At 46.2% G+C, this 26,831-nt stretch overlaps 1 protein-coding gene across 2 annotated transcripts in view; it reads left to right on the top strand.

Annotated features, from left to right (window-relative positions):
• Positions 1 to 26,831, top strand: part of DLGAP2 (discs, large (Drosophila) homolog-associated protein 2) — a 231,379-nt gene that overhangs the window by 92,012 nt on the left and 112,536 nt on the right. For both annotated transcript variants that reach the window (XM_011968600.1, XM_011968599.1), the window contains one exon: positions 1,757 to 1,968. In XM_011968600.1, coding sequence (XP_011823990.1) covers positions 1,757 to 1,968 — 212 coding nt within the window. The remainder of the gene's footprint in view (positions 1 to 1,756; positions 1,969 to 26,831) is intronic.

Raw genomic sequence — 26,831 nt, 5'->3', positions numbered from 1 at the left:
GAATAAAGGGGCCTTCAGCCAAAAGACCTGCCTTTACCACCAGCCACGCAGATTCCTGCTGGTCGTGCTATCGATCGACTCACAGGCAATATGGACACTGGAAAGATAGCAGGTTCCTTTTACGATGACATAAAGAATATACCTCAGTATCTAAATATTTTACAGCAAGGGAAAAAGAATACCCTGTCTGAAGACTTTTTGAATATGGAAATTTTTTATTTTCTTTCTCTGTAAACAGCATTTGGGGAGATTCTCTTCTCCAGCATGAAGAACACACTACGTTAGTTCCCTGACTACCGACGGTGGGTGATGATCCGGTTGCTATGGAAAGCTTTGGAGTTCTCTACGCTCAGCGATTGCATGCTGTGTTCTTTTGCTTTTGTAATGTGAATTTGACCTATGGAGTGAACTTTATCCAGAGCCTCTGGGGAGCTGTTCAAAGCTAATGAACCGTGGGGAAAAGAAACCATGTCCTGAGCCGCACGGAGCAGCTCCCGCGGCGCAAACCACTGTGTTCCAGTTCCGTGACGTTTTGCTCATTACCGCGTTGGGTTTCCAGTTTCACAGATGGTGGATGGAAACAGAATATTGGCCCGCGTTGTCGTCTTCATGGCTTACCCTCCCCTCAGAGAGACACTTAACACAAACACACAGCAGGCAGCCTGTGGGGCCGTTGTGGGTGAGATATAAAATGCACGCGGGTTCGGTTCTGGGCCAGTCAGATACACAGCACAGGGGGCTGCTCAACCCCACGCCTGGCAGGATAAAATATGCACACCCATCCAGCTCCGAACAAGGCAGAGCATATAGTGCCGGTGCCCGATGGTGTGCCAGGCGGGCATGTAACGTGCACATGCCCAGCTCTGAACCAGGTGGACATATTATACATGTGGGCTCTCAGCTCTGTGCAAGGCAGGTGTATAGCATGTACATGGGCCCAGTTCTGTGCCAGGCAGATATATAATGGCATAGGTGCTCACCTCTGTGCCAGGCAGATGTGTAACATGCACAGTTGCTCAGTTTGGTACCATGCAGATATATAACATGAACGGGTGCTGAGTTCTGTACCACACAGATATACAGCATTCGTGGTTGCTCAAGTCTGCACCAGGCGGGCATATAACATGCTCAACTGTGTACCACACAGATAGATAACATGAACGGGTGCTGAGTTCTGTAACAGGCAGACATATTCCACGCGGAGGTGCTTAGTTGTATATCAGCTGGCATATGATGTGGCTGGACAAGATCCTTTTGCAACTCTGAGTGCTGAGAATTTGCATGTGTGATAGAACTTGGCTTCTAGAGTTAAAACTGTCCTCCTTTATTTGCTTGCAAATAAAATATAAATGGACAATAAGATAGGCATTTTCTCCCTTTTTTCTTTTTTTTCTTCCTTTTTTTCTTTGTTCAGTTTCTCAAGTTTCAGTTTCCTCTTATACCAGAGGGAAATAAACTAAATTTTAGCCCGTGCTTTCTCCCAGCTGCTGAGATTGCAAGTTTCCTTCTTCTCTTACTTTTCTCACATGTTCTCACTGTATCCATATGTTTACCTATCACTTATAATGAAGAAAAACCAATGTTTTTATTCATATCCTTTTAGGGTATGCATTTTTATGCAGCTGACTTTAACTGATAAATGACCGTGAAGAGCTATATTTTGATGGAATTGTAGAGGATTTGTTTCCAGAAAGGAGCTGATGCCACCGTTCTCAGTGACAAAGCTGATGGGTGTTTCGTGTCTGTCTGCTCCTAGGTGCCTCAGGACGAGTGGGGAGGGTACCCCACCGGTGGCAAAGATGAAGAGATTCCCTGCAGGAGAATGAGAAGCGGGAGTTACATTAAAGCCATGGGGGACGAGGAGAGTGGAGAGTCAGACTCCAGCCCCAAGACGTCACCAAAGTCGGGGATCCGACCGGAGCCGCTGCTGAAGCCCATCGGACAGCGACCGCTTGGAGAGCACCAGACGTAAGTGAGGCCAGCTGCCTTCCCCCTCCAAGCGCTTCCCACTGTCCGCGGGCTCCCTCTGCAAAACCCCTTCGCCGTGAGCCGAGTGCCATCCATTTAAACCAAATTCCCAAGCCGGAAATAGTAGACACCATGGCCATCAATTTTCAAGTTTTTTTGTTTGGTTGGTTTGGTTTGGTTTGGTTTAGAACAACCAGAGCTTTGGCTATTTATTAATCACATAGTAATTAAGGAAGTATGCTTGGGCAACTTTCATTTCAAATTTTAAAGCCAATGTGATCCGTTGTATCTTTCTGATCATTCAAATTATCCTCAGGACAAGCACACGTCTCTGTTTGTATGAATGTGTGCATACGGGTGTGTGTTTGAATGTCTTTGTGAGTAAAAATCGTTAACAGGGAATTTTGTCGTTGTCTATAACTTTATAAGTGCATTTCTAGGCAACACATTTTTTGTAGAGGAGGGAGGAAGTAGACTAGCTTTATAAAGATAAAACCCTACACTTTACATATTTGCCCAAAATTTATTAATAAATTTAATTTTGAAAATATAGACAGATAAAACTCTTTGGGAAATCAGCAGTTCCTACGAACCATGAAAATATGACTGTTACTCTCAACAGCCAGCTGCTGTGAATCTTGAGTCCTACGGGTTAGTCCGGGTGGTAATGCCAAGAACTGCCTCCCGCGGCCGGCTAGTCCCACAGGTTAGTTTGGGAGCTAATGCCAAGAACTGCCTGGAAGCCCCCCACCCCCCGCCGCCTCCCGCAGCCGGCCGTGTGGTCCTGGGCAAGTGGACAGCCAGGGCAGAAGTGCTTCTCAGCCTTGGCCAGTGCCACATAAGAGATATTAATCATACCCACACATCAGACACGGAGCCCCGGGCCGCAGGGCCCTCCCTGTATGGTCTCTCTCCACGCCAGGTGCACCCAGCGATGAACCAGTGACCATGTGACCTCTTCCAGTGTTTCCAGTTGTTCATTACTGTTGACTTACAAGATGAAAAAGTGAACTTTTAAATTGCAACCAAATCTTACAAATTGGAACTTAACAAATCCGAACTCTATCATTATTGCCTAGTTCAACTAAATTCAAGCGCTGTAGTGTTGGAATGGCAGACCAGACATGCCCTGAGACCAGGCCCTGTGTCTGCCCAGCCCAGGCCCATCCATCTCCTCCTCTTCCACAGAGGGTGGTCGGTGCCAGCTTGTGGGACGAGTGGCTGAGAACAAAGCCAAAGTCTTACCCTGGGGAAGCTCTTAGACTTGTTGGAAGGAAATGGGGAGGAGGTGTTTGTAAGCCAGGAAACAGCCAGGAAACATGATTACCGGGAAGGGGCTGGGGAGCTGGACGGAGCTGGGAGCAGAGCCAAGTTGTCTGACCCATCTGCTCCAACAGGAAAGTACAGGAAAGTGAAGGATTGGACTGGATGTCGGCTCTCACCCACCTTTTATTTGGGGCACTTAAAGACATTAGGGGAATTATGAATTATCTGAGACCTCTTCCGGGGAAAAGCACACACATGCAGAAGCTATGCTTCGTGGGTCCAGGGCTGCCAGGCCAGCCTCAGTCCTGGGGTTTTGGACCCCCAGCTAAACAGCCATTGATAACTTCACACTTTAAACGTTTGTGATTCACTTCAGGATTCTATGCATTTGAAAGCAAAGCGTGAAAAAAAGAAAAAAAAAAAAGAAAGACTTTTTTAGACCATGGGCAGGGACTAAGAATTTTAAGAATTATTTCGTAATTTTAAGAGTTATGAAAGGCATTTTGATGTTAATGGGTTCCTTCTCCCACTCATTCACCATCACTGCTGCGGGTCCCCCAGGATCGTTATCACCTCATTCTTCAGTGGCGGAGACGGTGTCTCCTTCCTTTCTTCACATCAGGGACTGGCCCAGAGTCCTGTACGAGGCTCCAGTGCTAACGACGTTCAGAGGACGCTCCCAGAACTTTACATTTGCAAAACTCACACCATCACCCAATGTAGTTGAAACTCTTCGAAAAGCCAGGGATTTTCAAAGGGATATGAGCCCGAGGCCCCCTGACAGCATCACCTAAACACTGGCCAGACCCAAGTGCAAAACCCTCTGGGAGTTCACCCACCAACAACCCTTAACACCTGACCAGAAAACATTCCACAGCCTCAAATCTGATCAGATGTGAGGAAAACGGGTGAGACGTGCTGCCTAAGTTACTCCTGTTCTAAACACAAATCCGTCTCTGCCCGTGGCCCCCGTGCCGCCGTCCACTCGGCAGATCCAGGTCCGTCTCTGCCCGTGGCCCCTGTGCCGCCGTCCACTCGGCAGATCCAGGTCCGTCTCTGCCCGTGGCCCCCGTGCCGCTGTCCACTCGGCAGATCCAGGTCCGTCTCTGCCCGTGGCCCCCGTGCCGCTGTCCACTCAGCAGAGATGGTGCAACAGTTGGGTCCATTCTTCCATTTATCCAGGATTTATTGCTTCATTGATCAGTCCAACAAATGTCAGGCATTCTGCCAAACTCAATTTATGCGTGCCCCAATCATTCTTTTTCCTTAAATCTGACACCGTGGTGTGGATGACAAAGCGCAGACAGCAGCTGTGTGATGGGTCTAGACAATGCCCTGCCTGCCGGGAACTAACCTGAAAGTCCCCGAAACTCCCGTGGGTCACTCTTTGGGGTTAATGTAACGAAAATTTCTGCAAAAAAAAAATTATGTTACCAGGAGGTATCACCACATTTTTGCTATTGCCTGTTAGCACCTTAGTTTATCTTATATTCCTTTACGTTTTATGGATTCCAGTGTAATTCATTTACCCATTTTCAATGGCATTGCTGCAGCTACGGAACTCAGGGAAGCTCTGATGATGCCTGTTTTGTGGACAGAAACATGGCTCAGGGAGGTGAGGTGCTGGAGGCTGCACAAGCCACCAAGGCTCTCAGCTGAAAGTAACTCAGCCCCAAGCCCCATGGCCTTCACCCCATGACACTGCTCTGTGGAGGGCAGTGGCTGAGGCCAGAGTAGATACTATGGGGAGAGGAGAAAAAGGAAGAAAACGGCCAGGACTGGGAGAACTCCCATAGTTGCCACTCTGTAACCCTGTGTTTCCAGGAAACAAGGGTACACTAAGTTGTAGTGAGTGTGGACAAAATTTCCTTGAAGGATTTTAACAGTGGAGATGTCAGAAGCACATCACAGGGACCTCAGATGAAACAGGAAAGACAAGACCGAGGAGGCACGAACACATTCATGTGCTGTCTTCATTCTCCTGGCCTCCAGAGTCATGTTAACTGTGCTGGGAACGACTTGGGTTTCACCCATGTGAACTCCCAGCACCACCCATGACTGTGGCTGGCACCGTGATGTCGTCTCTGCATCCTGCTCCATTACGCACAGCCCTTTCGTAACGTTCACTCCTGGGGTCCTTTCCATCTGGGCACATTTAAATATCTGCATTTTTAATGTGTAGCAGGTGAATATTCATATCCAAACATGTTCTCCTAATCCATTTCCTCATTTATCTTAGTTTTAGAATTGATTTCTGAATTGACCATTCCCACCTGAGCTTGGAGAAGGCTCAGTTGGATTTCACATGTTCACCACAGTACGGGTGCAGACGCCGTAATGCCCAAGAGGCTGGCTGTGGAGGCATCTGCTGGGATGGAGAGGAGAGAGAGTGAACTATGGGGTGTCATGAGATGGAGAGGAGAGAGAGGTGAACTGTGGAGGTGTCTGATGGGACGGAGAGGAGAGAGAGGTGAACTGTGGAGGTGTCTGATGGGATGGAGAGGAGAGAGAGGTGAACTGTGGAGGGTCTGATGGGATGGAGAGGAGAGAGGGTAAACTATGGGGTGTCTGATGGGATGGAGAGGAGAGAGGGTGAACTGTGGGGGTGTCTGATGGGATGGAGAGGAGAGAGGGTGAACTGTGGGGGTGTCTGATGGGATGGAGAGGAGAGAGGGTGAACTGTGGGGGTGTCTGATGGGATGGAGAGGAGAGAGGGTGAACTGTGGGGTGTCTGATGGGATGGAGAGGAGAGAGGGTGAACTGTGGGGGTGTCTGATGGGATGGAGAGGAAAGAGGGTGAACTGTGGGGTGTCTGATGGGATGGAGGGGAGAGGGGTGAACTGTGGGGGTGTCTGATGGGATGGAGAGGAGAGAGGGTGAACTGTGGGGTGTCATGAGATGGAGAGGAGAGAGAGGTGAACTGTGGGGGCATCTGATGAGATGGAGAAGACAGAAAGGGTGAAGAGTGTCTGAGAGAAAAGTCCTGTAGACCCCTGACTGCTGTCTGTGGGCTTCACAGCTTGGGGAACGTGTTCTTGCTTAAGTTATATTTAATCATCAATAATAACAGCTCGTTTATTCGGGAAGTATGTAGGAAACATCACATGCTGTTCTGGTGCCCAAATGCAGGAAAATTAACACCAGAGAATGGAGCTTTCAGTCCAGAGGCTGGCCAGCAAGGGCCGGCCAAGGGCCTGTTTTGTGAATAAAGTTTTATTGGAATGTGGCCCACTCGCTGGTTATCATGTTGCTGCAGCTGCCTCCCAAGTTCAGGTGGGCTGAGCAGGTGTGAGACACCCCGACACCTGGCAGACCCTAGAATACTCACATCTGGCCCTTTACAGAAAGCGTGAGCCGACCCCTTAGAATCTAACAGAGCCCGTGCCCTTTAGTGAGTAGTCACAAGCGGTGTAGGTAACTTACATGTGTAAAGTGAGGTACTCTCTAAATGCGTGAGACAGGACTCCTAACCCATTCCGGGAGCTCCGGGCTTGTCTCTCTGCAGACTCACATCTGCACTGAGGGGTCCAGCCTAGAGCATGAGGGTAAGCGGTGGGTAGGAGAGCATCGGCCCTGCGCAGAGCAGGACCAAGTTCCCAAAACACAGCATTTTTACGGGAGAGGGAAATGATATTTTATAATAGCACTATTTCATGTTGAATGCCAACTCTGTTGCATCACTCAAGTGCGATCAGAAAATGGAAACACGTTCCGCGTCGCCAGATTTTAGTGTACGAGGGGTAAGGTGAGACAAGAGAGTGATGAACTAGGCATAGCACTGGCAATAATTACAGGACTTGTAGTATACCGAGAACAATAGCCATCCCAGCCCTCACCGCTCTGGTAACGGTGCTGAAGCAGACACCATGACCCACGCCTGAGAGATGAAGAGCCGTGTCTCAGCGAGTCACACCGCCGCTGGAAGTCAACTTTAGGTCTCTCGGTTTTACGCCGCTAAACCGCGCTGCCCCCCGCCCCCAGAGGCAGCAGAATCTCCCCTCGGTGATGAGTCACGTCCCTCGGTGATGAGTCCTGTGTGTGGCCTTCCCACCAGAGCTCAATATCCATTGAGCAAGCGCATTTATTAAACAGTTTGTTGGCATTTCCATTTTATTATGACCCAAATCGTGTGTTACTGCAAATAAAAGCTCCCACTTAGGCTGAGCTAAGCACCTTTACTGATAAAGTTAGCTGACCCACATTAAACTGCCAACATTCAGCCAATATTCAAAAGCAGAAATTGTATATGGTTCAACCTGATCATTCCGGCGCCAAGAAAGGAAACCCACGAACACACGTGGTGACGGGAATCTCACTCTACATAAATATGTGACTTGTGAGATTTTGCAATCCTTGAGAAAATACCGAATGAGTCTCTCTTGAAGATGTTTCTTCGCCTAAGAGTTGTGTTTGGAATCCCCTGCTGTGCTTCCTGCTAGTGACTGAGTGTCTTCTATAAACACACACGTGCACAGACACTCACAACACAGGGACAGAGAGAGGCAAGCAAGGGAGAAACACAATGTTAGGTCATAATGACGCGCAACAAGAGGCTATGAACAATACAAAAAATCATCACCAGCGACAGAGTTTCTTCCTCTTTAGGAGTGACTAGTATTCCACACCGTATCTACTGCATTTTCATCCACTCACCCCTTGGTGACGGAGGTTGACTCTGTGACTTGGCGATTGTGAGCAGTGCTGTGGCGAATGAGGGAAGGCAGACATGAACGGAAGCAGAGGGCATTAGGTTACATGAAATAAGCCAAAATACAGAAAAACAAACACTGCAAATCCCCACCTAAATGCAGGACCTAAAACAATGGAACTGACAGGTGCAGAGAGTGTAATGGAGGTTCAGAACCTGGGGGTGTAGAAAATGGAGAGACAAGGGTCAAAAGAACCAGCCTCAGTGAGACGGGAGGATATTCTTCATGTTTTTAGATCACTATGGCACGCTGAATACTGCGAGTAATTGAGTACTGCACATTTCAATATCACTGAGTGAATTTCTAATGTTTTCATCACAAAACTGTTAAATATTTGAGCTGATAGCTATGTTAATTCACTTAATTTTTCTACATTGTATTTAAAATCACAACACACTTTTTAACCCAATAAATACACATACTTTGTCAATATACCATAAAAAATTTTTAAGGGGCCGAGTGCAGTGGCTCACACCTGTAATGCCAGCACTTTGGGAGGTCAAGGCGGGCGGATTGCCTGAGGTCAGGAGTTCGAGACCAGCCTGGCCAACATGGTGAAACCCCATCTCCACTAAAAATACAAAACTTAGCCAGGTGTGGTGGCACATGCCCGTAATCCCAGCTACTTGGCAGGCTGAGGCAGGAGAATTGCTTGAACCCAGGAGGCAGAGGTTGCAGAGAACCGAGATCACACCATTACATGCCTGGGCTGCAGAGTTAGACTGTCTCAAAATAACAGTAATAATAATAATAATAGTTCAAGTAAATGTCACGGGACATCCAACAAGAGGTTTATTGTGAGAAATGGAAGAGGAAAGGCGGCCTTGCTGGAGGCTGCGTCCTGGTGTCCCTGCAGCAGGGACAGGTGTCGAGAGCAGCCTGCGGCTGGGGGAGTAAGAGGAACCTGCAGGACCCAGGAAGGAGCAGCAGCCTCAGAGTCCCACGGGGGCCCACGGCGTGCTGGGGAGCGGGCAGCACTCAGCGCAGTCAGCACTGACCTTCCTTTTCAACCTGCCCTGGGCCCTGCGGGTCCTGAGCCCCCGCCCGGTGCCTCGGAGCTGCCATTGGCACCAGCACGGGTGCTCATAACTGCCAGAGGCAAGGTGTGGAAATCTGCGTTAACGTGATCTGACGACGTTTTGCCGGTAAATTACACAAAGAGACACCCTTATCCTAAGTTTATTTTATACCCAAAGGCTGCTTTAAACAAAATGGGTGATTCTATAATTGTATTTTGAACAGAATTGAAAGTAATTGGATACAGTGCACTGAGTGTTTTTCTCTTTTTTGCACCAAAGAGCTTCCCAGCAGGAGCTGATTGACAAAATCTGTTAAGTTGCCAAGTGATTCAAACGATAAAAATGTGAATGAATGTTCACTTGTCTCCGTGAGGCTTTTATTCTCCTCTTGGTGTGCACGAACAACTTCTATTCACCTGAACAGTAGTTAAGAATGCAAATGTTATGGGAAGATGGACTTACTAATTGTACTTAATTTTAATTTGATAGGTATGGGTTCAGGTTCTTACCCGGAAGTTATCAGGCACACCAAGGCCCTGGAGGCTCTGGACACCTGCACTGACCGTGCCGTCCTGCGAGATGGACTATGTCAGCAGTTCTGTTTTGACTGCCTGGTACGGGAGTGGAAGAAGGCTGGGTCTTTAATTAGCTGTTATCAGCCCTCCTTCTGGACCACAGAGCAGAGCACTCCTTCTGCAGAGACTGCAGGAATCCTGCTTCAAAATGTTTCACCTATGCCAGAATCATTCTGTTAAAAACCATCTTCTCTTCCTGCTGTAAAACTGAGAAAAAAATCAGTCTTCTCATTAATCACTTAATATGCACATCCTAATTATACAGATGAGCACTCTCACGTATGCCCTGCTGTATTTTCTAACACGGTGCATGATAACAGAAGGCCTCTCGCTCTCAAAACTAAAAATAAAAACGAGCAGAAATCCTGTCCCACCTGTCTCATGCCCTGGTGTACAGGTTCGCGGCCTTGTGTCCCCAGTCGGGAAGGTCGGATCCCCGGGACTGATGGCCCCGTCCACGGGTCAGACCCTGCCCACGTGCAGAGCACCACTTAGAATTATTATCAACTAATTGAAATGCAAATTCCAAGTCCTGCTGAATCCAATTTACTGCATTTCTAAATTAGCTTATGTATTAGTGTTTGAGATACTGGACTTGCTTATGTATTAACATTTGAAATACTTGAATAACCAATTCAATTCTGATTGTGATGAAAGGTAGACCAAATAATTTCATTTGGAGGCCTTTGCTTTTTTTCTCTGCTTAGTTCAGTTAAAAAGTCAAAGCTCTAATAATTTTAAATATCTCTGAGTCATTCTCTAGTGAAGGTAGCACTTTAAATTTATAAAGAAAAACGAGCTTATTTCAAAGATACTTCATATCATATATAAAGATAAATTCTGATGGATTAAATATGTAAGCATAAAAATCATATATATACACACATTTATGTGTGTATATATATAGACACATATGTATATGAGTATTCTATACTCTTGGGATGGAGAAGAGGTATCTGGGCCTGATTCCATGGGGCAGAATTATAAAGATACCACTTTAAATTCATAAAATTGAAAACTTATTTATGATAAAAGCCAACAAGCAAACTAAAAATACTATCACCAAAGTAAAATCATAATGAAAACCTGGGAAAGAGTTTTTCAATATAAGTAACAAATGTTTGTATTTTTAATCTATAAAGCTCGCCTTACAAATCAATAAAGGAAAAAATGAATGACTCTATGCAAAAATGAGTAAAAGCCAAGCAAAGACTATTCATCCACCTTATCAATAACTAAAACTTTTGGAGAGCATGCCATTTAAAACTGAAAATCTAAAAGTTTCTTCTAAAGAAATTCCTGAAAAGCATGCAAAGACGTGAAAAATACAGCCACGTTCACTAGCGTGTTACACATCCTTGTAAAAACACAGTACATTGCCTAAGTGCCTATCGTGAGGGGTTGGTTTGGGTGAAGTGGGGGCACTGAGAAAACCTCTCCATGCCCTGCTACCAGCCTCAGCAAAAGGCAGCTCTGGAGGAAGTAAAGTGTGTGCTGTGGCGCAGGCAGCCCCAGGGCAGCACGATTCAGCCAGCTCTGCACCTCATCTGATGGTGTCAACACCTCCACCGAAAGCCCAATCGAATAAGAGAGCCCTGTCCGCTTCCCAGCACTAATACCATTGACCTCCATGCCCACTGTTCTGTACACGATGACCAATATTTCATCAAAACTTAGGAGACATAGTAAAATTAAAGCTCATTCTCAAGACACAGGGCAATCGAGACAAGATTCAGAAGTGGCATGGATGTCCCCGCAAACTCTCAGAGAAGCCGTTAAAGTAACCATGGTCTTGTGATCAAGCAGCAGCATAGTGGGCCTGGCTCAGTGGGAAGCAGCGGAGAGAGGAGAACTCTAAGAAAGAGGCAGAGGTAAAGACCACAGATGGGATTCATGGTTTCAGAAATCAGTAATTTTCCTGATGAGTCATCAGTAGGCTCGACATAACGAAGGAATCAGTGACCTTGAAGAAAGGTCCATGGAAATTACCCAGCAGAGGCTCAGAGAAAAAGCGTGGGAACTGGAAGGCAGAAAAGAGCATCCGAGAGCTGTGGAGAGCGATCTAATGTTCTCACACACACAGAACCCGAAGCCCAGCAGAGGGAGGAAGGGAGAGCAGAACAGGAGAAACGTGGGAAGCGCTGTGCCAGGGAATTTCTAACATTAACGAGATACGTCACCTCACAGACTGAAGAATCTGAGAAAATCTCAAGACAGATCAACTCCGGAAACAAACCCCACATGGAACTGAAGGATACAGACAAAATCCCTCCCATATGCACACACCACAGTCAAACCACCGGAAGTGAAAGATACAGACAAAACCCCGCACAGATACACACCACAGTCAAACCACCGGAAGTGAAGGATACAGACAAAACCCGCACATACACACACCACAGTCAAACCACCGGAAGTGAAGGATACAGACAAAACCCACACAGATACACACCACAGTCAAACTACTGGAAGTGAAGGATACAGACAAAACCACCCATACACACACCACGGTCAAACCAGTGGAAGTGAAGGATACAGACAAAGCCCCGCCCATACACACACCACAGTCAAACCACCGGAAGTGAAGGATACAGACAAAACCCCACACATGTACACACCACAGTCAAACTAACAGAAGCAAAGGATACAGACAAAACCTTTTCCAAAAAAAAAAAGCCAAGAAAATTAAAGACTATTGTATACAGAATAAAGAACTACAGCAAACTTTTCATCATAAACTACTTCGCCAGAACACAATAAAGTGGCATATTTAAAATAGGAAAAGAAAGGATGTTAGCCCAGAATTCTAGACTGAGAGAAAATATCTTTCATAAATCAAAGTGAAATAAAGACATCCTTAGGAAAAAAAAAAAAAAGCTGGGAAAATCCATTGCTAGCAGACCAGTACTGCCAGAAATACGAAATGAAGTTCTTTCTCCTTCCCCCCGCAACCCAAGACGAGGTCTCGCTCCCTCAAACCAGGCTGGAGTGCGGTGGTGTGATCTCAGCTCACTGCAACCTCCTCCTCCCAGGTTCAAGCGATTCTCCTGCCTCAGCCTCCCGAGTAGCTGGGATTAGACGTGTGCACCACCACACCCGACTAATTTTTGTATTTTGTATTTTTAGTAGAGACAGGGTTTCACCAGGTTGGCCAGACTAGTCTCAAACTCTGGACCTGAAATGGCCCACCCGCCTCTGCCTCCCAAGAAAGGAAGTTCTTTAAGCATGGCTCTGAGAGAAGAGGGCAGCAGGAACTTAGAACTGCAGTGAGAGGAAGGGCTGCATGTCTCGTGGTGGTGGTGGCTGCATGACCGTGCATTTGCCGAAATTCTTACAGCCATGGAGAGAGTGAGACACATTGACCGATTCAGCATCTGAACCTGAACTGCCAAAAATGAATCTTCCAAAACAATGGATAGTGGAGGATGCAACAGAATCCTGTGAAGCAGTTTCTCCAAGGTGAGAAATAAACTGTATTCTTGTACATTTTTCATCATATACAGGAAGAGTATGTGATGAATATGACATCATATACGTGTCATATACATTTTTCATCATGTACAGGAAGAGAAGGGGCAGACCTCAGCCTCCTGACACCCGTTTGGGGATATATTTATGAGTAGCCTATTTAAGTCATGAGATGGCTCCAAGCCTCTTCTCCCTGCCATCTGCCGTTGGTTGGGTGAGGTGATCAAATGAGTAACCAAGAGAACACCAGCTATTGGTGGACGCATCTGAGAAGAGCTCAGAAGACGGGCTCAGACATTCCTTCTGGCCCATCAGCCTGCCCTGGAAACACCCATCAGCCTGCCCTGGAAACACCTTTTGCTCCAGACAGCGTAACACCACCATGCTGGCAAGCTGCTTGCCTGGCCCGGGGATCTCCTAGCGTCCACTGGACCATGGCAGGTGGCTGTGCCTCCATAGGCAGGGAGCGTCAGGGCTGCTTTTGAGACTTTGCAGAGTCAGGCTGACATCTGAGTCAGAAGCCTTTCAAAGAAATCACAGTTTTTGCGGAATCCATCTAGAAAGACGAAAGACCCTTCAGAGCCGCTTCCTGTGTTTCTAAGCCCAGCAATCCTGACATTGCTGCATTTCCTGATGCTGAGACTCCATTTGGTATCTCAGCTTTCACAGCTTCCTTCAGACCATTCAGCTCCTAGCGCGTCTTGGCCACCAGCTCCAAGTCCTGCCTCTCACGTCAAAGGCTGATCTCATGTCTCAGCTTTCTGTTTCAGACCCTCCACGCTCCGGTTGCACGCTCCGGGTTTGCCACATCCCAGTGCAGATCCTTCATGATCTGCCCCGGAAAGCCTTGTTCCCCTGACAGCTCTCTTCCTCCTCACTCCCCTACTTGAAGTTGGCTGTTCACCGTCTCCTCCCTGCTGCCAGTCATCCTTCCACGCCCAGCTCCGACTGCCTCCTCCGGGAAGCCTCCCTGGAGTTAGGTCCCCTGCAGCGAATTTCCACTGCTCGTGCTTGTCTCTGCCACACGCCTGTTTGCTTTCCCATGAGTCACCATAGCCTTTGAAAGCAAGAGCTGTCTCACTTACCACTGCCATTGCACCTGCACTGGGAGGCATTACACGTGCTGCGCACACACTGGATGAATGGATAAAACCAACGTCTTATGATGCACTTGTCAGGAATTATTGATAATCAACTTAATAAATGAACTGCTATTAGCGACGCCGATAAAGTAATCCTGTTTAGAGCCTAAACATAAAGATAATCAATTTAAAAGACGTGTGTAAAGCTGATTCACATTTCCCCGATTTCTTAAGCTGCTTTAGGTTCTATCAGTCAAAACGGGAGTAGACGCCAGCCTCCTTGTGCGTGCCATACACCTGCAACCTGCAGTTCTTCAGGGAATAGGAAGCTATATGCTCCTGTGGGGGAGATGTCCTCTCTCTCACAGTCTCCTCCACCACTGATGTGCTGCTGGCTCCACATTTTTAGTCTCAGCTGGAGGGAAGCAGAGGGGAGATTCTGGTCCAGCCTGTGTTGCAACCGTTGCCAGCACGTGTGGAGAGAGCATTTGCACTCTGATCGGTCCAGCCCTAGGGGTTCCCAGGTCTCTGATGACGTCTCTCATCAGAGGCACAGGCATCCGGGCACGAGGTGAGGGCCTGGGGATTCGAATGGCACTTGGCACTTGCTCCTGGGGACTCTGCCCATCGGGGAAGCAGCTAACCCCACACCCGGCGGGCCCAACAGGCAGCCGTGAAGAACGGCAGCGGGACATTATCCAGCCACCTGTTTCGTGCTGTTCCCAGTATCTCACCTTACATCTCTTCATGGATTTCACTGTTTCTCTAGTAAATTCTTCGCTTTTTACCTCATTTCTTTTTTCTTGTGCATACCAACTCTAGTCTCATTCTAGCTTTTTCTATTAGAAAAAATTTCCTCAGTTAAATCAAAAACTTCAGTAAAAGGAAAGACAACTTAAAAACTTCCATTTTTAAATTTCACGCTTTACTTATTCTTTTCTGTTCTTTCTATATTTCTCATATTTTACTTCAACATCTAGTTTTTAACCTGCTACAACTGATATTGTTTTCCTGAAGACCTTAGTTAAGAGGGAGGCTCCTAAGACTGGGGCCTGCTTTGTTCATTAATACTGACTGGGCACACGAGGGCTCACACCTGTAATCCCAGCACTTTAGGAGGCCGAGGAGGGCAGATCACTTGAGGTCAAGAGTTTGAGACCAGCCTGGCTAACGTGGCAAAACCCCTTCTCTACTAAAAATACAAAAAATTAGCCAGGCGTGGTGGTGCATGCCTGTAATTCCAGCTACCCAGGAGGCTGAGGCAGGAGAATTACTTGAATCTGGGAGGTGGAGGTTGCAGTGAGCTGAGATTGCACCACTGCACTCCAGCCTGGGCAACAGAGCAAGCAAGAAAAAATATATATATACTCCTTAGGGCTGTCAGCTCAGAGGGCTGCAGTGGGTGCTGTGTTTCACCATTCAGCCCTTTACAGAGAACTGCAGCCTAAAACACATCATCCACAGAACACATACGCTTTTCTTTAAGCCACCTGTGCCATTGCAGGTGCAAACAAGAAATGCAGCTTAGCGAGCTCACCACAGGGAGACGTCCCTAGAGATGTGTCTCTGGGAAACCTGGCAGCCCTGCGCCCCCACCACCCAGCTGTGGGCAGTGCCTGGGCAGTACTGTAGCCAGCCTCTCAGCACACTCGCAGTCCATTCAGTAAATGAGTTATTAAGCTGATGCTTAAACTGTAAAATTAGGACTCATCGTAAAGAGCTAACACAATATGTAATTATGTGAAGTGGAGTGTCACTCTGTCTCTGCCATGTCCATCCCCAGGGGTATCCACTGCCCATGATTTTACCCTGTCCAGACACTTTCATGTGTGTATAAAAATGTACACGAATGGACGTATTTTACAATAAACATGAGGTCCCACTGTGTGCATTACTGTACAATTTCCTTTTCTCTCCCAAATATTTTGTTAGTTTTCTGTTGCTATCATAAAAACTGCCACAAACTTAGTGGCTTAAAACAAGACGTTTATCCTCAGCCAAGTCCTGCAGGTCATGAGCCCAACACGGGTCTCTCTGGGCTAAGGCTGAGGTGTGAGCAGCCTGCCCTCCCCGGGGCTCTGCGTGGGGAGTGGGTTTCTTGCACATCAAGGTGTTACAGTTGCAGGACCAAAGCCCCGTGTCCTTGCTGTCAGCTGAGGTCAGCCCCCCGTTTCCAGAGGTCGCCCACAGGCATGTGTTGGCTCTGGCCCCTGCCTGCATCTTCAGAGCCAGCTGGACAGGGTGGGGGGTCTCTCTCACTCTGCAGACCTCTCCTGTCTCACGTCCACATCGATCTCCAACTTGCTCTGCCTTCCTCTTCTGCTCTCAAGGCTCCTGCGATGAGCGGGGGCCTGCCTGGGTCATCAGGAGGTTCTCACTACCCCAGGGTCGGCTGGTTAGCAACCTCAGTTCCGCCCGCACCCTTCATGCCCACTTGCTGTATAGCGTGACGTGTTCACAGATGTGGCACCAGCGTGGAAGGCCCCAGGGGTCAGAGTCTCGCCTGCAGACCTACCACATGCATCCTTCTGCGACAGACTCTGGGTCCAGGTGTCGCTGGACGGACACACTGCTGCGCGACTTTAACTTTACTGTTGGGGACCTGCCTCTACGTTTTCACTGCTGCACAGAGTGTGGCAGAGAAAATACTTGTGAATGTGCAGCCACCAGTCTACTTATTCCCGAGGTATCTCTTCTTCTGGGCAGCACCACAGGGGCATTTTCTGGGGGTGTGGCTGCCTCTGAAGCTTTTATCTTCATTGGTGCAGCTAAGGAGATTCTGACTAGAATGGAAGTTATTCCAAATTTTTTTTTTTTAATGGGCTCACTATACCCGTAAACTATGCATAGTTTAACCCCTACCTCTGGAAAGTCCTGGCGGGAGAGCGAGGACCCCACAGACGCTGGCTTACTGCCTGTTTCCCTAAAAACGTAACAGCATGCTTTCTTAAAAACATCCTACTTCCAAAGGGCAGCTTGAGAATCTCCTAATTTTAGGCGGCATAGCCTTATCCCAAATACCGGTCTCTCTGCAGAAATCCATTGCCCGTTCATCTATAGGAACGATTTAATTTCAGGAAATAACTTTCTTAGAAGATTTTTATAGATTTGCTTCTCAGGGAAAGTACCTTTGCCTATAGTGGTCTGCCAGCTCAGGGGGATTGTCCTGAAAACTGAAAGTGGTGATCTGGGGTGAAGCCAGAGAGGAAGTGGCTCGTGGGTGGATTTAAACATTTTCAATTGTTTTCTAATTCATTAACTTCTGCTTTTATTGCTATTTCTTCTTTGGCTGTCCTTAGACCTATTTGTTGTTTCATTCTTCATCTTTAAATATATTTAGTAATGAAAGTATATGAGGCTATGAGTGTTCCTAAGAATATATCTTAGCTACATCACACATATATTGATAGATGATGCTTTTACAGTCACTAATTTCTAAACACTCAGCCATTTGGACTCTGATTCCCACTTTGACTCAAGGGATCATGAATGAAAGGAAGGAGAGAGAGGGTTACTAGTGCAAATATAGCCACCATTAATTATTTTTCTTCCTTTAAATTACTTTTTCAAATTTTTATAATGTGAAACATTATTTAATACTGGCCACTTTCTCTTTTCAGCCCATGCTTTCGGTAGGGAGTTAGGTTTAGAGACATAGATAAAATACCATCATTTTTTTCCATTTCCAATTATATGAAGTCTTAACTTTCCAAAACAGGTAAGTCATTCATGATAATACTCAGAGCCACAAAGTGCATTTACTAGCTCTTCAGTATACCAGTGAGCTACTTTTCTGCATTTTCCTGTGACTGTGATACGTGCATTCCTGCCCCATAACCAAGGGCCTTACCTGAGTTCATCGCACGACTCCTAACAGAGGTCTGGCCACGCAATGGACAAAGCATTTTTCACATTTGCACGGTGTTCAGAATAATCATTCCTTAAACATGAGTCACTCTCTTTACTGTCATGGACTTCAGAATGTCTAACAGCAGCAGCACAGATAGTTCAGCTAAATACTTCTGTGAAAATTCACACAAGGCTTTCTGTTCATGTCTCTTAATCTAATGGCTGTTGAAGGTCTGACCTTCAGGATTCCAGACAATGTACTGAATGAAGAGAATACAGCAAAAAAGAGTCCAATCTGTAAGATTTCAGGACACAGCTAAGTAGAATCACACCATTAGTAGAACCTGGTGCTAACCTTGAAGCAGCAGTGAGTTTTACTAAACAAGTCATCTTAGATGTAATTCTCCTTAACAGTAAAGACAGTGTATTCTGTGAGTTCATTGTCTTCTTTGGCATATGATACCTAATATATGAATTTATTCATTTATTCATTCGGTAAGTAAATACATATTAAGGACTGAATAGATAAATTAATTGTCAAGTAAATAATATGTGTATAGACTGTTAAAACATTAACAGTGTTTAACAGGGTGCTGTGGCTCACACCTGTAATCCCACCACTTTGGGTGGCTGAGGCGGGCAGATCACTTGAGGTCAGCAGTGCAAGACCAGTCTGGCCAACATGGTGAAACCCTGTCTCTACTAAAAAAAAAAATAGCTGAGCGTGGTGGTGCATGCCTGTAATCCCAGCTACTCAGAAGGCTGAGGCAGGAGAATCACTTGAACCTGGGAGGTGGAGGTTGCATTGTGCTGAGATCACACCACTGCACTCCAGCCTGAGCCAGAGAGAGTGACTTCATCTCAAGTTTGGAGGGAAATCTGCCAATGTAAGCATTCATCTCTTCTAAAACACACCTGCACATCAACATCCATGCAGGTGTTTGACCATATGCCATGGTACCACATCCTAGTTGACACACACAAACTATTGCACACAGCAGTGAAAACTAATAATGCATGAATGCACAATAATCCTAACAGTGGTTATCTCTGGGTTTGTGGTTGAATTGTATTTTCTTTTAAATATTTTCCAGATTTCCTGCAAAAACCATGTAGCACTAAAATAAGAAACGATATTGAAAAACATTAGGTTCATTGTCTTCTAAGCCCCCTAGCAACCTATAAGTACAGTTTTTTCCAATAATAATGCTGCATTTAAAAACAAATTATCCTTGTGTTGCAGTTACCATAGTAATAAATTTGTGATCAACAGCTTTATTATACTTTTCAGCTATGAGGGGAACGATAATTTTATGTGTGTTTCAAAGCTTCAGAAATGAAATTTATTCTTAGTGTATTACCACATTTTGTGTCTCCAAGGTCATTTTTTTTGAAACAGGGTCTTGCCCTGTTGCCCAGGCTGGAGTGCAGTGGCAGAATCACAGCTCCCTGCAGCCTCAGCCTCCCCAGGCTCAAATGATCCTCTTACCTCAGCCTCCCGAGTATCTGGGGCTACAGGCTTGTGCCATCATGCCCAGCTAATTTGTTTGTCCATTTTGTTTTGTTTTTTTGTAGAGATGGTGTTTCACCATGTAGCCCAGGCTGGTCTCAAACTCCTGGGCTCGAGCAATCTACCTATCCAAGGGTGTTTTTAAAGAAGATGTACAGTGAGGGAATACTTAGAGACAGAACCACATCACAGGGAGTGGTTGGGGTTTGCTCTTAGCACCAGGGAACCCCTTGCCTTGATGGAGAGTGAGGAATGCGCATTTGAGTATTGCTGGGATAGAAGCTTTCTGAGGTCGCTTCCGACTCAACACCATTTACATTTGGGGATGGACTGTACTAGTTTCTGGGCTGCCATAACAAAATACCACACACAGGGTGGCTTAAAACAATAAAAATTTACTCTCTCCCAGTTCTGGAAGCCAGCAGTCTGAAATCAAGGTGTGGGCAAGGCCCCGCTCCCTGCACGTCTCTAGGGGAGGATCCCTCCTTCCTCTTTGGCATCCGTGGCTGTGTCTGCATCACTCCGCCCTCGGCCTCTGCCTCCCAAGGCCTTCCCCATCTTCATCCCTTCTCTTCTCATAAGAGCACTGTCATCCTAGGAGCCCGCTCCGGTGACCTCATCTCAACTCATTCCATCTGCAGTGACCCTATTTCCAAGCGAGGTCATGTTCTGAGGCACTGGGGGTGAGGATCTCCCTGGACCTTTTCTAGAGGGAGACACAGTTCAGTCCATAATAGAAGCAATCGCATAGCCAGGATAATGAAGTATGCATAAAACGGCACCCCTCTATCTTGGTAATTATCAGACACTGTTTCTGAAACTTATTTCCGTCTCCATGTTGACTTTTCTCTTCCGGAATCTGTGGTCAAACACAGGATGTCATTTCTCCAGCTGGGTGACCATGGTGATTTTGCTGCTGACTACTGGAAGCACGGATTACTCAGCTGAAACCTGATTTCCCTTCCTCAGTTATCTGTCTTCAAATCAGTTTAGCGAATGATTGTGATTCTTCATGAAGAGCAGTAACTTTAGCTACCTAAAATAAAGAGAAGTGTATATTCCACACTCTCAAGTTCCACTTTAATTTCATGGTTAACTGAGTTTGTCGTTCTAAGAAATTGGTTGCTCAAGATCTTGTTCTGTCCTATTCGCCTGAAAATGGGAATCCCACCTGTGTGCTCCTGGGTCCTGCTGAGGGACATTCCTTCCTCCCCAGCCCGTTCGGAGGCTCCCTCTGGTCCAGAGCAGACAGCCCCTTGCTCCCTGAGCCCCACGCCTGGCGGAGGCCTTCACTCTCAGTGTCACTACCAGGGACTGGTGGATCTCTGCCCCTTAACCATTCTTTAAGCCGCCTTAGAGAAGCCATCTTCAATGGTGTTGGAGGACCAAGCAAACATATGTGCTTCTTGTCTTGGGATAATTAAGGAAACTCAAAACATGAGGATGTCGATATAAAAACATCTTACACGTTCTTGCCTTTCTGTGCTCGGGACCCATCCCCATGCCGGCAGCTGCAGAACTGGGCGCATCCAATCTCAGGTGCCGCCCATGAAGACACCAGCCCTTAGCCCTGTGCAGACAGACTTGCTGTCTTTTCACCTTCAGTCTGTTTTCTTATTCAAAGTTCTGTTCTTCCATTCCCTCTGCAAACCTCAAACATTAATTTCTAGGGACTTACAGGGAAGGGAGGTGAGAGCATGGGGGTCACTCACACCCCCTCCCCTCCCTCTTCCTAACGCTGGCTCCATCTGGGCCGGGTGTGAAGGAGGACAGAGGAGAAAGAAGGCTGTTGACTGAGCAAAAAGAAAGGGCCTTTCTGGTCTCTGGTCACTGCTTCTCTAAGACCGGACATTGGACTGGGCATTTTTCAGTTCTTTTGAGCATCCTGATGTGGTCTTCCCTTCCTTTCTTTTCTAACATGGAGAGATGGCTCAGCCTCTCCCCTTTTCCTGCCTGACTCCCTCCTCCACCTCCCACCTCCACAGTTCACCCTTACAGCCTGTTTGGATCCTACGCTGTGGGGCACGTTTCTTTGGGACTCACTGTGGGTAAAATGACCCACAGCTGATATTTGCCACACATCTACTTGACCTACAGGAAATATGCGTGTGATTGCTCTACCCAAAGGCGGGTGTGCAGCCCAGTCTACACCCCACACACCACATCTCTCCTGGCCCCACATCACACCCAACTGCATCCTGGATCTCCAGCAGGAGGTCCTCACCCAACCCCAGCAGAGGGAAGCCCTGCTTCGCTTCGCATTTGTGGATTCTGGAACCCACGCTTGGCCTCTACGTCAATAATTCTAGCGCAGGCTACAAACTCCGATGGACTCCCAGGGAGGTGCTGCCACCCCGAGTGGTGGATGGAGGAGGAGCGGAGGGAGGAGGAGCGGAGGGAGACGGTGGCATGCAGACAGGCCTTGGAAATCCGAGCACGTTTCCTGGGATCGAGCTTCATGCCTCCTGCTGCACAATTCTGCTGGGAGCTGGGGCACCGAGTATCCAGTCTCATTTATCCCTTATCCACCATGGCCCTTGTTGGGCCCAGACACACAGAAAGCTGTGATGGCTTGCCCCAGCACACGCCCACCCAGCCGCACCTAACGGGGCCATCTCCTGGTCGCAGATCTCCACGGTTCCCCACTGCCAGTTTAGTCCAGTTCATATTTACCAGGAGCCTTCACAAAATACACACCCATCGGCTGTTTCTTGTTCCTCTAAGGTAGATTATGTTCGATTATGTTCAGTAAAAATCTTGAATTATGAAAACTCTGAAAATCTTCACATACTATTTTTTATCCCTGTCTAAAATCTTTATATTGACGATTGGCCTGATGTGTGCCTCTGGCCTCTTTGACTTTACCCCTGCGTTTCTGCTTGGAGAGGTTCCCTGAAGTGCAAATACGGTCCTGTTGCCCCTTTGCCCCCTGAAGGTCCAGAGAGCGGTCCCCATATCCCATCCGGATGTAACTGGAAGGAACTTCCAACATCCTCCTAGTCCAGCCAAGGGGTTTCCCACCACGCATTTCCTTTTCAGGGTTCCCATTGCATGACTGGAAAACTTCTAACTGTTGAAAATTTTCCATTGTGAGAATTCTCCGTGTGTCATTTTTCTGTAGTTCCATTTAATGCAGTGATGGTTATTTTTTATCTTCTGTGTTTTCTCTACTTCCTGATTAAATTATGACCTCCTCAGATGGAAGGGCAATATAAACTCATTTCTTTTTATTATCCCACAGTAATTGTCAGGCTCAGACTTCTCTGTGAGCATCACCGGCTGACCAGGGTACCGCTGGCTGGGATGTTACATGGTGCGGTTACACTAGCATTTTAGTTTCAAATGGATGGACATTCAGCAAACACTTTGATTATCTAAAATCACAGCAGGATGATAGATTTTACTGTCTACTGATCCTTACATTTATATTATGAAGTACTCAAATTATTTATTAATTCAGCATTTGTGATTATACATTGCAACAGTAAAAATCTTTTGGGGAGCGATTTCAATAAGATAATGCAGTAGGATGGTCTGGGCCCTCCTTCCTCTCAACAAACACAGCAGTTCAACAATAATTTGTGGAAAAATTCCCTTTACAAAAATTTAGACACTAGGCCGGGTGCGGTGGCTCATGCCTGTAATCCCAGCACTTTAGGAGGCCAAGGCGGGTGGTTCATGAGGTCAGGAGATCGAGACCGTCCTGGCTAACATGGTGAAACCCAGTTTCTACTAAAAATATAAAACAATTAGCTGGGCGTGGTGGCGGGCGCCTGTAGTCCCAGCTACGCAGGAGGCTGAGGCAGAAGAATGGCATGAACCCAGGAGGCGGAGCTTGCAGTGAGCTGTGATCACGCCACTGCACTCCAGCCTGGGCAATAGAGTGAGACTCTGTCTCAATAAATAAATAAATAAATAAATAACACTAATTGAAAATCTCCTGCACCCTGGGAAAATATGAAACTAGACTTACCAAAGATGCTTGGGAGATTCTCTCAAGAATTCCTACCCTGGCACAGCACCCTATAATCAGGAAGAGACCCCCTAGCTCCCACCTTTTCCCAGGGGAGGGAAGGATCAGTACATCCAGCACCCTAACTTTTCCAAGAGGGCCCCCAGAGGTCTCTGACCTGCAAGCATTGGGCCTGCTGGAGTCTGGCCTACTCTGGCTGCCTGGGGGAGAATGAAGACAGTGGCATGGCTGGTAGATCCCTCCTCAGCGCAGAATAAGCAAACAAGAACTCCATCTTTCAGCTTCCCACTGAGGAGGAAAGAAGTGATCCATGCATCCCACACCTCAGCTTCTTCAGGGTTGCACAGAGAACTGCATCTGTCTTCCAAGCCTTCCAGTCTTGGAGCTCTGATGGGTCCAGCCGTCCAGCCACTTAGGGGAGGACAGAGATGACAGCTTAGACTAGTAGATGCCATGTTGTTCATCCCTGACTCAGCCAGAGCAACCAGGCAAAAACCACAGTACCTGCTTCTCTCTGGAAAGGGAAAGAATGGGCTGAGACCCTCAGAATCTCTGAATGACTGGTGGGGGTCTTCTCACATATAAGACAAGGTCACAAAGACTGAGAGAGGCACCAATGCAGAGAGTCAAGGAAAATGAAAACTCAGGCAAAGATATTCCAAGGAAATAAAACAAATCTCCAGAAACCGACCCTAGTGAAATGAAGTTATATGATTTATTTAACAGAGAATTCAAAACAAGGCATATGAAGATGCCCCCCTAAGGTCAAGAGAACAATGAAGGAACAAAATGAGAATTTCAACAAAGTGATGGGACATATTTTTAAAATGTGCCAAACAGAAATTATGGAGCTGAAGAACATAATTGACCTGAAAAATTTACTAGAAGGATTCAACAACAGACCAGATCAAACAGAAGAAAGCATTGGTGAACTCAAAGACAATGTTATTACAAATAATTCAATCAGGACAGCAAAAAAAAAATAATAAAAAGAATGAAGAAAGCTTACAGAACTTATGGAAAATCACCAAGCAGGCCATTATAAACATGACGAAAGTTCCAAAAGGAGAAGAGAAAAAGGAAGAACCAGACAGCTTATTCAGAAAAATCATGGCTGAAAACTTCCCAAATATGCGGGAGGAAATAGACATTTAGATCAAACAAGCATGAAAAACCAAATATGGAAAACCGAAAGAAGTACCACCAAGATGCGCTATGATCAATTTGTCAGAAGTCAAAGGCAAAGAGAGAATTTTGAAAGCAGCAAGAGAAAAGTAATTTGTCACATACAATGGAGGCTCTCCATGCCTACGATTGAGTGGATTTTTCAACAGAAACCTTGAGGCCAGAAGGGAATGGAACGGTATATTTAAAATGCTCAAAGAAAAAAAAGTGCTCACACGGAATGCTATATATGGCAAAACTATCCTTCGAAAATGAAAGAGAGATAAAGACTTTCCAGGACAAACAAAACCTGAGGGAGTTTGTCACCACTGCACCTGCCTTACGAGAAATGCTAAAGAAAGTTCTTCAAGTAGTAACAAAGGATACCAAGCAGTCACATGATAACACAAGAAATTTCAAAACTCACTGGTAAAGGCAAATGTATAAACATACAGAATACTATACTACTGTAATAGTGGTAGGTAAATCACTTTTCATTCTGGTATAAAAATTAAAACACAAAAATGGTTAAAGCAACTATAACAAAAAACATTAAAATACACAATTTAAGTAGTTATAAATTGTGACAAGGAGAGCGTGGCATGAAGAAGGAGCGACGGTGAAAGTTCAGACCTCTATGTGATTGAACTAAATTGCTATCAGCTTAAAATAGACTGTTACAGACTGTTATATGTTATGTAAGTCCCCAAGGTAACCAAACACACCAAAAGAAAAAACTGTAGAACTTACACAAAAGAAAAAGAGAAAGAATTCAAAGCATATCAATAAAAAAAAAAAAACAAGATATAAAGACAACAGAGGAAAAGACAGACAAAAGAACTGTGAAACTAACAGAAAACAACAAAATGGCGATACTAAATCCGTCCCTAGTAGTAATTATTTTAAATAGAAATGAAACTCCCCAATCAAAAGACAGAGTGCCTGTACAGAATTTTTTTAAATAAACAAGACCCAACAATATGCTCTCTGTAAGAAACTTGCTTTAGATTTAAGAACACACATAGGCTGAAAGTGAAAAGATGAAAAAAGATGTCCCAAGCAAATGGTAACCAAAAGGGAACAGGTGTAGCTATACTTATATCAGACAAAAACTGTCAGAATAGATAAAAAAGGACATTATGTAATAGTAAAAGTTCAATCCAACAGGAAGATGTGACAATTATAAATACATGCACTTAACATCAGAGCACCTGAATATATAAAGCAAATATTGACAGAATTAAGGGGAGAAGTAGACAGCAATACAATAATGGTAGGACCCAGAAGCAATGACATATGGCAGAAACCAGCATCTGCAGCCAGGCGTTGGTTTCCTACCACCGTCTTCTCATAACAGGAACCAGGCTCTTGGGAGAAATGTCTGATCCCAGTCCCAGGCAGGGAAATGGCAAGAGGAGCGTGGAATCTATGTGGCTTCAGAAAACACAGAAAGACTGGAAGCATGAGAGGAGCAGGCAGAAAAGGCACAGTGGAGGGAGCCAGCCTCCGCCGCCCTAACCACATGCTCAGGTGAAGGGCAGCCCTGCGGGACAGCTTGACATCGAGCGGCCTTGACGCTATGCACCCACAAACCCCGACATCACGCCTGTGGGGTTCTTGCCAGGAGCACGTTTCCTCCATCTAATCGTGGGCAAGCATCACGCAGCCCAAAGAAAGGCGTATTTTGCAACATAAGTGACAAATGCTCGTTGGAAGCATCCAGACCACGAAAGACAAGGGGAACCCTGGACCGTGTCACCCAATGGAGGAGGTTTAGGGAGGCAGGGGAGGGAGCGCAGTGTGGGGTCCTGCACTGGACCCAGCACCGTGGAGAGATCCTCAGCGGGATACAATCCGGATGAGGTCTGTCGCGAGCTGGGAGTGCCGTCCTCGTTGGAATTTCCTGGTCTTTCTCACCCACTGTGGTGATGTAAGATGTTAACCTTAAGGAAAGGTGGTGACGGGTAGATGGCAGCACCCTGCACGGTCTTTGCCACTTTCTTGTCGGTCTACAATTATTGCAAAGTTAAATATTTTAAAAGGTAAAAATTAATTATTGAACTCAGAAATTTCCAAAAAGTAGACATATACAGGCCACACTCTTTTTTTTTTTTTTTATACTTTAAGTTCTAGGGTATATGTGCATAACATGCAGGTTTGTTACATATGTATACTTGTGCCATGTTGGTGTGCTGCACCCATCAACTCGTCAGCACCCATCAACTCGTCATTTACATCAGGTATAACT

This window comes from Mandrillus leucophaeus, unplaced genomic scaffold, assembly GCF_000951045.1.
Source record: "Mandrillus leucophaeus isolate KB7577 unplaced genomic scaffold, Mleu.le_1.0 Scaffold85, whole genome shotgun sequence".
Classification (NCBI taxonomy): Eukaryota; Metazoa; Chordata; class Mammalia; order Primates; family Cercopithecidae; genus Mandrillus; species Mandrillus leucophaeus.
This window is presented reverse-complemented; position numbering and strand designations above follow the sequence as displayed.